The sequence below is a fragment of the Amblyomma maculatum genome, chromosome 6 (assembly GCF_055883805.1).
Source record: "Amblyomma maculatum isolate TAMU_Amacu chromosome 6, ASM5588380v1, whole genome shotgun sequence".
In the NCBI taxonomy this organism is placed as follows: Eukaryota; Metazoa; Arthropoda; class Arachnida; order Ixodida; family Ixodidae; genus Amblyomma; species Amblyomma maculatum.
In genome coordinates, this window is record NC_139349.1 from 8448891 (window position 1) to 8462709 (window position 13819).

Genomic DNA, 13819 nt, shown 5'->3' on the forward strand with positions numbered 1-13819 from the left:
TCAAGTTAGACTGTGTGGGACCTACAGCTTAGTATCAACATTTCAGCCAGTGTGTTTTTGGCTAATAGCTGTTTACATATCTGTTTGCAGTCATAGAAAACGATGTTGGGCTTTCTTTTTAATGCAGTCAGGCTCATCTACTTGTGTTGGAGCTAATAAAAAATTGCCTTGTTAAATCGCTGTGTTCTAGCCTATCACAAGAAGAAAACTTTGAAAATAAAGTGCCATATGTATGGCTGCTTTAAAGCTTTCGCAACTATATAAGGTAACATATAACAGGGTTCGGTAACTGGCCTAGGCTCCATTTAATTTGAAACAGTGTGCTTCCTGAATGCACAGTTCACTTGTCCTCTTCTGTTGTTTAACACCGCAGCATTTACATGGGTTAGGTTGTCATTTTTATCACATGCCATTTATTTTATTAACAAAGCTAGTAAAGCTTGAGCAGAGCACATCAGTTTTAGAAAAGAAAAGTGAACAAGAGTAGTATAACTTCTAATGACATACGTTCCGGCTTTATAAAGCCTTTTGAATTTGATGGCTGAGCCTCATTTTGGCTTGTCTTCATTCTTTCCAGGAGTCACAGCTTGGTGAATATTGCTCTTGACACGAGCCTAGCACACAGGCGAGGAAATTTCATAAGGGTACTGAGAAATTACAGATCCCTCCCTTTCCTTCTGGCCTGCACTTTGCACCCGCACTTGGAGCTTATCAGAAGGCAAGTGTTCGCCAAAATGAATGGGTCTCTGTCAATAAAGCCAGCTTCTCGTGTCTCCAGTTCAGGTTATCATAATACCCCTAGTCATTGCCCATCCCACACTTCAGGCAAAGTTATCTATACCCTCCCGAATGTTGCAAACACGCACAAAAAATAAACAAAAAGAAAAGAGACAAAAAGAAACTTTTTTTTTTTTTTCACATATCTGTTTTCAGCGTTTTTCGCTTCACCTTATGTTTGCTGGTTTGTTTTCTTTTTTTTCTGTGCTCACTTTGCAAAGTGCCTCAAAGCGTTTGTCACTTCACTAGCTTGTAACTCACATGCCTTTCTCCCTTGGCTTTTGCCCGGTTGCTTTTTATTTTTTCTCCTTTCTAATTTTTCGACATTTTTCTTTTTTTTTTTATTTGGGACTACGTTCGCTTTTTGGCACAGACTGATCACAGCCACAGCATTGAGTTTGGCTTCCTGGAGCTGTCTTAGCGCAATGCAAGCGGTCACGAGATTTGAAAGCACAATGATATCCCGTGATTAAAGTTAATCGTATATCATGTGAAGCCACATTAGAGGCAAACAAAAAAAAAAACTTATTATTCAGCTTTTCTTCAATGATTTTGTTTGGCAGCCGAGACATGGCCCACCTCACTTTTTCTATGAATTTCAGGTGGCGCGAGGGTGGATGATGACTCGGGATATTATGGTAGTTCAGCAGTGCTTCTGTCTTTCTGGGTGCTACCTACCACATGGCAGCACTGCTGAACCAACCTGTTGAACTGACTCTGCTGCACATATTTTCCATCTATGTAGCTGACTAATGAAATCTACAGTGTGGTGAACACGTCCATTGCCATTTTCAGTAAGCTTCAGCAAAATAACTTATGCAATCCACAGAAATAGAATGAAAATTAGTTTATTTTGTGGGGAACTGGTTTGTTTGTTTGTTTGTTTGTTTGTTTGTTTGTTTGTTTGTTTATTTATTTATTTATTTATTTATATATTTTACTTAATCACTTGTATATCTGAAAGAGTGCACTCTTGGGTGCCAAGTTCGCGTGCTTTACTTGTGACTGACAGTGTTGAGCTGCTTTATTTCCCAGAGAACGTGGCATTTTAACTCTGTTGCATTTATAAAGCCATTGAAACAGCAGCCAATTACCAATCAAATGTGTGCCAATTGGCTGCAAGCTAGGGGAGATGGTGTGTGCTTATGGGCTGGTTGGAAGACAGGGACCGTGTCAGAAGCAATGCTGCTTGACCTGTGTGCTCAGTCATCAACAGGGATAGCAGTTTCAGAAATTACGGCTGGTCGTATGGTGTGCACCGACTGCACAGTCAGCTGTCCAAGTTCTGAACTGCTTCTGTGTCCAGGAAGTGCACAAGAAACTACTAGCTAAGATTCAAAAATAAAAAAAAATGTATTGGCTCTCTCTTGGCCATTGTGTGCTAAAGCTATTACAAATTCTTTCTGCTTTCTGAAACTATAGAATTGGACTATTCTGAACTCGTACAAGGATGCCTGCATCATTATCTTTTTGTTGCCTAATATTACTCCAGTGTGCTGTGCAATTTACCCAGTCTAATCTTTTTCTTCATCTTCTTAAAGGCCCACCTGGGTAATGTGAGGCTGCATTGGACATCAGAAAATCTTAAGGGTAGGCCCTATAAGTGCTTCTCATTTAAAATAAATTTAGCCTTTTGCTCTGACCTCAATATGCAACGATATCTTTAGCTGGTTAGCTAGCTTAAAAGAATGAAGGTAATGTATGCACACAGTAAGAACACGGCACAAAAATTCTCACTGACAAAAAACAAATTGGCACTCATTGACACCTGTAATATATCTGCCATGATAGTCTGTTGGCTTTGGCATTCACTTGCTGGCTGCAGGGTTGTGGGTTCAATCCTGGCCATGATGGCTGTATTTCGTTGGAGGTGAAACAAAAAACTCCTGTGTGCTGCATGACGTCAGCGCATTTAAAGAGCCGTTGATGGCCTGAATTAATCTAGAGCCCTCTACTACGACATTTCTCATACTCTATATGTCGCTTTGGGACATTAAACCCCACAATTCACACTCTTATAAGGGGGCATTGTTTGATTATTTGTGGCTATACTGGCGTTTGGCAGCAAAAGGTGCATTTATTGCTGCAAAATTGGATTTAGAAACTCAACATTTTTGCTGCACCCTTTGATTCAAACTTGTGATAGTGGAGATCAAAAGGGCCTCCACAATTGCTTCAGAGTGGGCAACAGCGTAGATTAGCCTGATATCTTCAATGGAGGGGAAGCCTTGACATCTTAGCTTTCTTGTGAAAACAATTGGTAGCAGCAATGCCTGCATTTCATTATTTAGGCTTATCTACCTAATCGAAGCTCTGTATTCAAGAGCGCAATTTTTTTTGTTATTACAGTCCACTAATCTATCAATAACACATCTTTGTTGTCAGTGCCTTCTTTAAAGACTCAGTGTTTCTCTCCAGTAGCCTCACCTTCAGCAAAATTAAATACTCTTAATGCACAAATTTGCAATTTTGTTTCCAACATTGATTGCTTTGTTTCTCATTACTAGTAAACATGCTTTGCATATATTGCTGCCAAAACTTGGTAAAGCCTGAGCTTACAAAAATGCCATCTTCATGTGGCTTCTACAGTCTACAAGTGTTCTGCTTGGTTAAAGGTTGCGTGTGTGACATTACACGGCAAATTTTTATCGAAATGGGATTCATGTTGAATGAACTAAAGCAGCACTTTACAAAAGTGCACTGTATGCTGAGATTTGCCTTCTCAATGCCACCTGTGGCCAACAGAGCATGCTTCTGTGTACCATTTTGCACTCCAGTGTGTTTCAAAGAGTGGCATACCTTTGTTTGTCTAGGACAGCTCTTCAAGTCATGACAGTGGCGTTCAGTTCCCAGAACTGCAAGTTTCCTCTCTCCGTATTGGCTCGCTGGCTATGCTGCACTAATACGGAGGCAAAAGAACTGTGCCTTTTCTACCAGCTGCTTGTGAAAAACTCTGAAGTGAAGTTCCTCAAAGGCAGTGGAGATTTCAGTTTGAAACAAGTAAGGCTCTCGTGCTACAGACGGCTGGGAGCATGGGGCGGCGCATGATACACGTGATCAAAGAAATTGTTGTCATTGTGATTCAGAAGCTAAAAGCATGTGCCGCTGATTGAGCACTTTCTGAGTAAATTGTGCTTAATTGGCATTCAACTTAGAGCAGTGGTCTTTTCTGAACTCTTCGAAATGGTCACCTATTACTCATGTCTAGGGATTGGCATGTGATAAATCTTTGCATCTTAATGCAATGTAGTAAAATGAATGCTTTCGTAAGTAGTGTAAGCACTTATATAGTGTAGGAAGTGCAAAATTTGCTTTTAATATACTGCACTAGTCACTAGCTCATCATCAGTGGAAAAAGTCCCTCCCGCTCCGCCGCTGTGGTACAGTGGTAAGATACCCGACTATTGTGCCGGAGTACACGGATTCGTTACGACTGCCGCCGGCTGCATTTCGATGGAGGCAAAACGGAGTGGCGTCCGTGTGCTGTGCGATGTTAGTGCACATTAAAGATCCCCAGGTGGTCGAAATTTCAGGAGTCCTCCACTACGGCGTCTCTCATAGCCTGAGCCGCTTTGGGACGTTACAGACCAAACCAATCAGTGGACAAAATTTTTTTCTCTCAATAATATAAAGCTGCTAGATATAATAACATATTTTATTCAGTCTAGCCAGAAATGTACAGAGTATGCATAAATATATATTCTTAGCTTGTGTGGCAATGCCCAGCAGCATAGGAAATATGTGGTACCTAAAAGAAAAATAGGACATTCATAACTACAGTGTTGAATTTAATCAAGATATCATTGTAAGCTGAAAAATTGAGGGGAGTAAGCATATATTTTGTGGTATTATTCATTAATGATAAGGTACAAAATGACTGCTCCAAGTTTACCTATAAGAATAGTAGCTCATTACAAATTGCTGGAATGTACCATGGGTATGGAATAAAACATGTACATTACTTTCATAGTGGACCCTGTATACAATAAAATCATTGACTCACAGTGGTAGAAAATTACTACTAGAAGGCTAATCAATAAGTATGCAGGACCAGGACGAAGAAATAGCTAGATTTAAATGAAAGGTAGAAAAATATAGAGGGCAAGATTTGGAATAATTTAATGAAAAAAAAAATAAAAAAATAAAGCAGACTCTAGGACTTAAAAAAAAACAGAGAAGACAAAGAAGGAATTGTTGTACAATAATTCAAGAGGCAGTGCCCAATAGCAGTGTTGACTCCATTTCTTCATACATTGAAACAGTTGAAGTTATATATCCCACAGTGTCTGTCTACATGTGATAACATTTTAAGAGCGTTAGCTCCTCTTACTACTTACATTTGCCGCTTTCTCGTCCGTTCGTTTCTCTGTTGTTCTCAGACTGCATGTTTCCTTTTTTCGACTGGCCTTCTATGCTCCACCTGGTAATGAGCGTGTGTGTCTCCACTTACAATGACCATTGGTGGTAAAATTGTGGCCCACTGTTTGAGGTACAGGGTTCTCAATTTTGTGAAATGAATTGGCACAATATGGCGCATAGAATTATTTTGAGCGGAATTCTAACATGTTTGAGGGATTCACACAGACGACCTTTGGTCCTCAAAACCGTAATGGGGTAGCGACCTTCGGAGGTTCATAGTTAAATAAATTTAACGGTGCATAAAACAGACAAACACATAGGTAAACAAGACGTCTGCCTATGTGCTTGTCTGTTTTTTGTGGCATTAACTTTATTTATGAATCAAAACCAACTAGCCCAAGAGCAAGTAATCTTACGCATTCGAGGGCGGGCGAACCAGTGGTTGTAAAGAAGCTTGAGTGGTACCAAATGAATCACTGTTTCGTAATGTACACATTGATGCCAGAATTGTGGACCTAGGATTAAATTCATTAAAGCTCGAGCCAACGTGCTAAATTGTTCGCCTGCAGCGGTCGAGCTCCTTTTTTTTTCTCGCTGACAACATTTGCAGTTTGCAGTCAGTGCTGCCAAGTAAAAAGCAAAAAAACCCACAACAGGAAGCTCCACAGCCTGTTAAAAGCAGCTAAATTTAACATTTCTATCAAAAATTTTATTTCTATGTTTTTTTACTCTTATTCAGTCTGTACACAATGTAACCAATGTTATAAATATAACTGAAAGCGGTTTGTTTTCTTTTTACTTTTTTACTAGAAACTTCGGGCTGTGAATACTCTTATTCTCAGAAATTTCCTGCCCGCCTTCTGTAGGTCTGGATCAGAGTTGCAAAAGCATTTCTTTTTTTACTTTCTTTTTTTTGCGGCTAAATGCTGCTGACTGAAGACACTTTCACTTGCAAAAAGACAGCCCTGTTTTTTTACAAGTGGCCAACCAAAGTTGGCCAGAACAGCAAAGAAGATAAGTGTGGCACTCCACCTTTTCATCATTATTAATTTCCTGTGCCTCAAAAAAAATTTTGGTAGCAAAACCAATTGCAGATCTCTTCTTTCCAGACATCAGGCAACAATATATAAAATTTTGAAATAAATATAAAAGGCCGATCGACCATGCTTTGTTTGATCTTACGTGGAAACACCCAGGGTCTGCTTCGTCTTGAGTTTCTGAACATTCCTTAGTGACTGTTCGCTCATGTAGTGGTTCTAGGCGAAATTTCAGCACTGTTGCCGACGTACGCCTTTATGTTGCGACAATATTTTGGATTGCATTGGTGAGCAGTTCATGGTTTGGGCAGCATTTTCTGAACCTTTGGAGTCCTGCACAAATAATTACAGTGGAATTAGTCATCTCTGTTCATATTAGGTTCCTTGTTCCCATTTCATAATGTTTAGTTGAGTGGACATGCGTCCAACCCCAGTTTTTCACCAAAACAGCATCAGCATGGAGAAGGCAGACTCGGCAAGCTTGAAGAAGAAATTCTTGTTAGAAGCATGCTTGCACTTTTTTACTTTGTCCCCTAATGTAGCTGTGCTCCCACAGTTCTCCCAGCTGATGAGAGTGGGCATCTTACATTGCAATTCAGTGGCAGTGATTTTTTTCTCATGACGGATTCATAGAGACCTGCAGCCAGTCTTTCCTAAACTTCTGTATATACTTCACCGATCCAGTTCGCTGGACTTTGTGTCCGGCAACAAAGACTCGACGATGCCATTAGGAAATCCCGCTTTTATCAATTCAAGGTGTATTGGATGGGTTCTGATATTTGCCACCTTGACATCTCGATGATGTCATGCGCTCAAAGTGACATTCTTTTGCAGAAATGAGTATAAAATTAAGAAAATTAGGCTATTCTAAATGAAGATCGTGGAACAGCCAAAAACCGCTATAAAGAAAGCCATTGGGCCTAGAAATAGCTAAACATCTTGCCTCCTGCAACACATTTTTTGCTTGCTAAACAGTGTAAAAGCCCACTGAATTTAGAGGGATAACCGCTAATTGGAAACACCGGTTGCAGTGTAGAAAATACTTGAGCTGTGTAAAATTTTGCAGGTAACGGTAAGTGCTGACATTGCAACCCAAGTAAAAAGCCTTTAGAGCATCATTAAATAGAAAGCATAACTTCTTACAAGCCAGCCAATATAGGTTTTAAGCCTAAGCATGTAATTAAAATCTTTTGCTCTGTTGACTTACAGAGCAGAAAATTACGAGATCCAGCTCTCGTAAAGACTCTGTCCTCAACTGATGTTGGCCTTCTGCTCTGCCCTGATACCAAAAGACAGCTGCACCAAGGAAGATGACGATAAGCAGCAGCTTGTGTGAGACAAGCGTGCTTCTTTGTCAAAAGCAAGTGCGAAAGCTTTTGTAATTTATTCAGTCATCAAAATAAAAAGTTTTATTTTTTATTTTTTGTTTTCTGTTCTTGCGGCATGCTGTCTCTCGTGGCAACATATGAATTCCAAGACAACCTTGACAAGGTTAATAAAAAATTAACTGAAGTTGTTATTTTAGTTGTTTAATGAAAATTTTTTAATAGCACACTTCATGAATTTTAAGCTAGTGCGAGGGTTGTTGGCATGCATTTATTGACACAAACTGAATGGCTGTCTGATTAAGTGTTAGTGCTTAATTATGCTAACACAAATTTTTTCTCTGCCTAAGGTATGGGTTAGTGCAATTCTTAGGACTCTTTATCTTGTGTTTCCTTTGGAGGGGATGTGTGAAGAGTTGGGCGAGCTGTGTTAGTGTAGAGATAAAAGCGCATGCCAAGATAACGCCTAGATAGGCACCTGGGCGGTGCCGCTTGCAACATGTGGCAGTAAGTTGGTGTGGAGGTCATGCTGCTTGGTGGTTAGCAGGCCAGGATTATTTGATCACCTTAACTGAAGTAAGCCAGTTGTTACTACATGTTTTTTGGAACCTCTTGTAATTCTTTCCTGTTGTCATCTTGGTATAAAACTATAACAAGCTGAGTACACAGTAGAGTAACTAAGCAGTAGTTTAAAATCTAGGATATCACTACTAGGCTTTCAGTGGAATCTCGACAAACTGTGTGCAGAATTTGTGCAGGAAGCACTGCTTTCATGTGCTATGCTGTTTGTGGGCTTGTGTGTGCAGATGTAGATAGAGCCAAGGGAGGGCAGAAAGGGAGTTTTTCAACGCGTACACAAAGGATGTCTTGGCGACTCTAAAGGGTCCCTCGCTCCATTTCACGAGGCCACTCCCTCTCTCACTTGCAAGCCCCATTCAATGCCTTCAAGCCTCGACTTCTGCCATTCCGAAAGACTGTTTGCTTGGCAAAGGGGCAACACGTTCTTCTCCAGTGGTGCACATTCTCAACCATGGGTAAAACCAGTGCTTACAAGATTAACATGGGCTATGAAGACGAAATGGTAAGTCCATGGGGACTTTGTTTTGGCTGCTTCTTGACTGCTGACGCCTGTGCCAATTCTCCTCTAAAGGCCTTGTGTAAATGTGGAGAAAAGAGTGATGCATCTCAGAATTGCTTGATGGCTTACTATTAGCCAGACGTTTAAAAAGAACAGACCTTACAAATTGGCAGATTATTTCATTTTAGCTATTGGCCATGCAAGATGTTATGCAGCGACTGCAAGTATTTACTGCTTTGGAGGCTAGCTTAACCGAAAGTTTTTGCTAGTATTTGTTGAAGCTAGAGACCAAATCCAGATTGATACTGCTTGGCCACTCGCACCTTATGCATGCATCAGTATTGTGCATGCTCATATTACCACTGGCATACACAAGATACCACGCTATACATACATATATTCACGTGTATGGATAGATGCCAGATGTCGCTGAATATAATAAGGTAATCTCTAGTGTCATCCAATTTCACATCAGCTTGAAAGAGAGTTTTCCCAAATAAACTTTACAAAATGAACTAGAATGCCATCCTCAGATCAGTGAGGCCTCTTTCCTAACATAGGAGGTGAAGGCATCGCTATATAAGTCACTCCTCCTCTTTTTTTTTTTTTTTTTTTTTTTTTTTTTTTTTTTTTTGTGCAGACATTAGAAGGCTACAAATGGGCGCTGAGAAAGGCTGCTATTGGGTGGATTGTGATCATTCTGACTGCCGGAGTTCCTTTAATACTCGCCTCCTGGAAACGAAGCATCTTGCTTAAGCTGACACACGTATTGTGCCATCCTGATGAGGCACAGAAAGTGCTCCTGAAAGTAAGATCATCTTTCAGCTCTTTTTACTTGCCTTTTGGCTGCAGCTGAAACAGGGTGCCAGGCTTGGCACAAGGAAGCTCTTTAGTGTTCCTTGGATGCTACTTTCACAGCATGGTTATTTTTAACTTGTAGCCTTCATTTCTGATCTTCAGCATTATATTTAAGCCTTTTGCAAATATTGAAAGCAAACATTCTCCATTTCCTAACTAGTTCCTTGCTAAGTGCTCCTGTTCCTGCTACGTTGTAATTTAGAAACAACTCGCAACAAGTATAAAACTCTGCATGATCACACAAAAATTTGTTGTATGCCTACTGTCTGCCTTTTAATTGTTATTTAGTTTCCGCCTTGTAAAGTTGGCTTTATTGACCTTATTTTGCATGCCACATTGCACACTTTATGCATTAAAGCAATTAAAAGGCATACATTATATTAAAACAGCGTCTAATTTGTTGTGGCATGACTGTGCTGAATTTTGCAGGACAAGTACTCACAAGAATTTATAGAATCAGTCTTCCAAAGCAGTAGGCCACTGAAAGATGGCTGCAGTTACTGCTACTTTTTCAACAAGCGAATAAAATACATATGGAAGAGAGACCTTCAGCGCTTTGTGAAACTAGAGTAAGGTGCATTTTACAAATTGCTTGAAATCGGCTGGTACATATATCTGGCACATTTAATTTATGCATGAGTGCTTCTAAATGAATACGATGGGTAAAGCGCTTCGCTTCTTTTCATAAGAAAGAAGCGGACTTAATTTTAAAATTTAAGAAGAAAATTGTCAGAAGCGTTGCTTCAGAGCACTAAAGACTGAGCTAGCAAAGCACTGAGCTTACAGTAATACAATAAAAAGAATGCAACTCTGGAAAAAGCAGCTTCGTGGTCTGAAGACAACTTTGGATTTTTATCCAGAAAGTTTTGGTGCCTTGGATAGCTTATGTGCCCGCATTGGCACAACACCAGCACTCAAGTTAGCTTGAATGCCATATGAAAACCATGCCGCTCGTATAAACATGGCCAGATGTCTTCACTAGAACTGTTAGCAGTGCTGCTGGACCCTGCGCGAGCTATGCTTAGTCATGTGACTCCTGCTTTATTGTACATTACATTTTCTTTATCGTATTTCACTGTAGTGGGCTCGAAGTGGACAGTTGCCAAGACTTGTTCACTATGTCATCAGGTCTGTCAGGCTCAGATGTTGACTACCAGCAAAGCCTGTTTGGAGAGAATTCGCTACGTATAGAGATGACTCCTGTGTACAAGCTCGTCATAAATGAGGTATGTGTTTGAGGCATGATTCATGCGCAGTGATCATACTAATTAGAAAGTCATGCATAATGGACAATTAACTGTGCACTGCTGGAGAACAAAAAGAAATGGAAAAAAGTGATCTTCTGCTGAAGGCTTACTCTCATATTATGGAGCATTTGTACTAGCATGTATTTGGCCAAATGTTTATAGGTGTAGCACCTCACTTCAAAGTTGACAGTTTTATATGCAGACGTGTTGCCAGAAGTAACTTATGTTTTCTTCTGAACTGCATGTTCAGTCATGGCCAGATTAATACGAAACAGACTGCAGAGTTTCAACTCTTTTTGAGTGTTGCCAAATAGAAATGGGAATGTTCAATCTGTCATGCATATCAGCATCACTGATACTATTGCGTGCAAGGATAACATACCTCCAAATTTCCACTATGTAAGGAGCAAGAACAGCTAAAATACCAATTAAAGTGTGTTCCACATTATATTGGCTGCACCTTCACTTTTAAAGTTTGAAAACTTGACAGAAATTGTATGAAACTGTATCATGACATGAACGAAACATTACCAACTTGACAGAAATTTTATGAAACTGTATCATGACATGAACGAAACATTACCTCCATCTACAGTGGGTGCTTCCATTGCTTACCTTTACTTTTTCTAGTTCTAGTAAGTTTGCTGTTGTATAGCTGTTTTTTAACTTCAATAAACAACTAGAAATGCAGTCTTTTTCTGGAGTCTGTGCACTTTTAACTTGCATACAGAATGATGAATTGTTTATGAAATACAGGCTTTTTATTGTTTGATTTTTGATCTTCCAGGTCTTCAGTCCATTTTATGTGTACCAGTTATTCATCGTTATTGTGTGGATGGTACAGGTGTACTACCAGTTTGGTGTTTGCGTTGTCTTGCTCTCTGTCATATCTGTGAGTGTATCAGTCTGGCAAACCCGAAAGGTAATTGCTTTCTTTAGCATGGAGTTTACTGTGGCTGTCCATTTCCCAAAGAAAAACAGAAAATACTGTTACGAATCTGCGCTGTCATGGCTGCGAAAAATTTGTGAGGGCATAAAAACTGTGATGTTCATTTTATACCTCATGGCGATATAAGTGTTTCCACTAACCTTAGTATTTTCAAGCATTATCTTTACTTTTATTAATTGGCATTTTTATGATTGCTTGAGGCTCAGCATGCCAACGAAAATTGATCAGCATCTGTGTAAAGGTGGTAGCACTGATGATGAGCAGATTATATGTTTGCAAAAAAAGAAAAAGAAAAGGACAAAATAGCAATACTTATTGTGCACCACTGACTTTTCTAAAAGCTATGCATTCTGTATTCTCTCTAGCTGTGGAATACTGCATTCATTTAACCGCATTGGCATTAAGCTCCAATGTACATGGAGAGCTTGAGCTCCCTGAAATAGTAGTTGCAAACCCTGCAGGGCATTTTGCTTTTCCTCTAGTGGTAAGTAGTTGGATGGCAGCTAGGGTGCTCTGAGGTTACTATCTGTACGATTGCCTCATATCAGAGTAATAGGCCTATATGTTGCAAAATTGTGAACACCTTCTGACATTTCTGCATTCTTTTGTTGATATCGTACTGCTCAGTGATCACAAGTCTGGGAAACCAGAGTCACTTAGGTGAGAAGGCTTGTTATCAAATAACGTACAGCTAATTGACTAAGTGTTCCCAGTACTGCTAGAAACAGAAAAAAGTCATGGTGTAAAATTTTGAAGTCTAATATTTGTATTTATTTATTTACAAACTCAAAATACACCATTAAATTCATATTTAGTTACCGAGCAGTCCTTGCAGTGACACTTTTTAACACAATAACACTGAAAGTATATGCACGATTTAAAAAAAAAAAGATACCAGATATGCAGCAATGCTTTTCAAGCAGTAATGTAGGCTTGTTCTATATTAAAAGGTGGAGGCATAAAGCTTGAGTGTAATGATGGAAACAAGTTTCTTCACATGCATGTGCCCGAAATTGAGATTTTAGTTTAGATGCCCTCGGAGATTTTTCCATAAGAATACGAAATATTCGATAAACCTTTGGCGGAACATTTTCAGCAACTTGCACTTTAAAAGACGTTGAAGCTTCAGCATACACATCCAGCAAATTTTACCTTTCAGCAAACAAGAGCCCTCAAAGAGGCTGTCCACACAGAGTCTGCTGTGACTGTGCTTCGAGATGCAACTGGTAGGTACGAGCATGATATTGCATGCTTAGTTATCCACTCAGGCTACTACAGCCCTGTTGCGTGCAACAGTCCAGTAATATATAAGTACAGTAAGCATAGCACATCAAGAAAGTATTGCAAGAGTGCTTACCGTTTTTTGGCCCTTTAGAGTGCCTACCTTTCTAGGGTTTTAAACCTGGTAATGCAGATCTTATTTTGTTTGCAGTAACTGCAGTGTAAGCATCTTTCTTTCTTTTGAATTCAGGTTGTGTCATTACCTGTCGTTTCTGTGTCTGTTCCTGCTCCTGCGTGCCTATGGACAGTCAAGCCAAAATAACAAACACCATACAGTTATAAAACGTCGAGTTTATGCCACAGACTGTTATAGTTTATGAAGAATTGACACCAAGGTCTGCATACCAGAAGGAACAGTTGAAAAGCGTTCAACTTCCTTGTTGTATTTAGTTTCTTGGCGTGCTGTGTGTAACTTTGTGATGCTTTCTTTCAAACTAAGAATGTGTGTGTCCCTCTGCCAATCCTGAAGAGTAATGCAATGAGAACTAGTTAAATAGCAAGGACAACCATAGTTTGCAGTTTATGCAATACTGAAAGTAGTCAATGTTTTCTAGGCTGTACCACCGACAGACTAGAATAGTAAAAGGAGAGGAATGTCATTGCATTGTGCGACCTGAGAGCACAAAGCAGAGAGCACTATTTAATTTCTTCCACGAATTCATAGCACAAGCTGAGGCGGTTGATGTACAGGCTTCCTTGCTTCTCCAGAGTTGCTCTTGCTAAAGTCTAGAACAAGCTTTGTGCACTGAGTACCTGCATGATCTATATGCAGAGGTGACCCTGTCCTCCAAGCAGCTTGTACCTGGTGATGTGATCATCCTTCCTGAGAAGCATCACATCATGGAGTGTGATGCTGTCCTCATTAATGGTGACTGCATTGTCAGTGAGAGCATGCTCACAGGTAGGTC

The 13819-nt window shown here is 39.8% G+C and overlaps 2 protein-coding genes across 7 annotated transcripts in view; both read left to right on the forward strand.

The window, feature by feature from the left end:
- Positions 1-7590, forward strand: part of LOC146185021 (SAC3 domain-containing protein 1) — a 37145-nt gene extending 29555 nt beyond the window's left edge. For 3 of the 5 annotated variants that reach the window (XM_084605984.1, XM_084605983.1, XM_084605985.1), the window contains 3 exons: positions 578-718; positions 3591-3777; positions 7383-7590. In XM_084605984.1, the coding sequence (XP_084462110.1) occupies positions 578-718; positions 3591-3777; positions 7383-7487 (433 nt within the window). In that variant the 3' untranslated portion in view covers positions 7488-7590. The remainder of the gene's footprint in view (positions 1-577; positions 719-3590; positions 3778-7382) is intronic. The other 2 variants (XR_014707961.1, XM_084605986.1) reach the window with 2 other exon arrangements.
- A 158-nt stretch (positions 7591-7748) lies between these two features.
- Positions 7749-13819, forward strand: part of LOC146185023 (polyamine-transporting ATPase 13A3-like) — a 34088-nt gene continuing 28017 nt past the window's right edge. Inside the window, exons 1-8 of one of the 2 annotated variants that reach the window (XM_084605987.1) lie at positions 7749-8074; positions 8305-8579; positions 9217-9384; positions 9864-10003; positions 10516-10660; positions 11469-11603; positions 12790-12856; positions 13684-13812. In XM_084605987.1, the coding sequence (XP_084462113.1) occupies positions 8529-8579; positions 9217-9384; positions 9864-10003; positions 10516-10660; positions 11469-11603; positions 12790-12856; positions 13684-13812 (835 nt within the window). In that variant the 5' untranslated portion in view covers positions 7749-8074; positions 8305-8528. The remainder of the gene's footprint in view (positions 8075-8304; positions 8580-9216; positions 9385-9863; positions 10004-10515; positions 10661-11468; positions 11604-12789; positions 12857-13683; positions 13813-13819) is intronic. The other variant, XM_084605988.1, reaches the window with a different exon arrangement.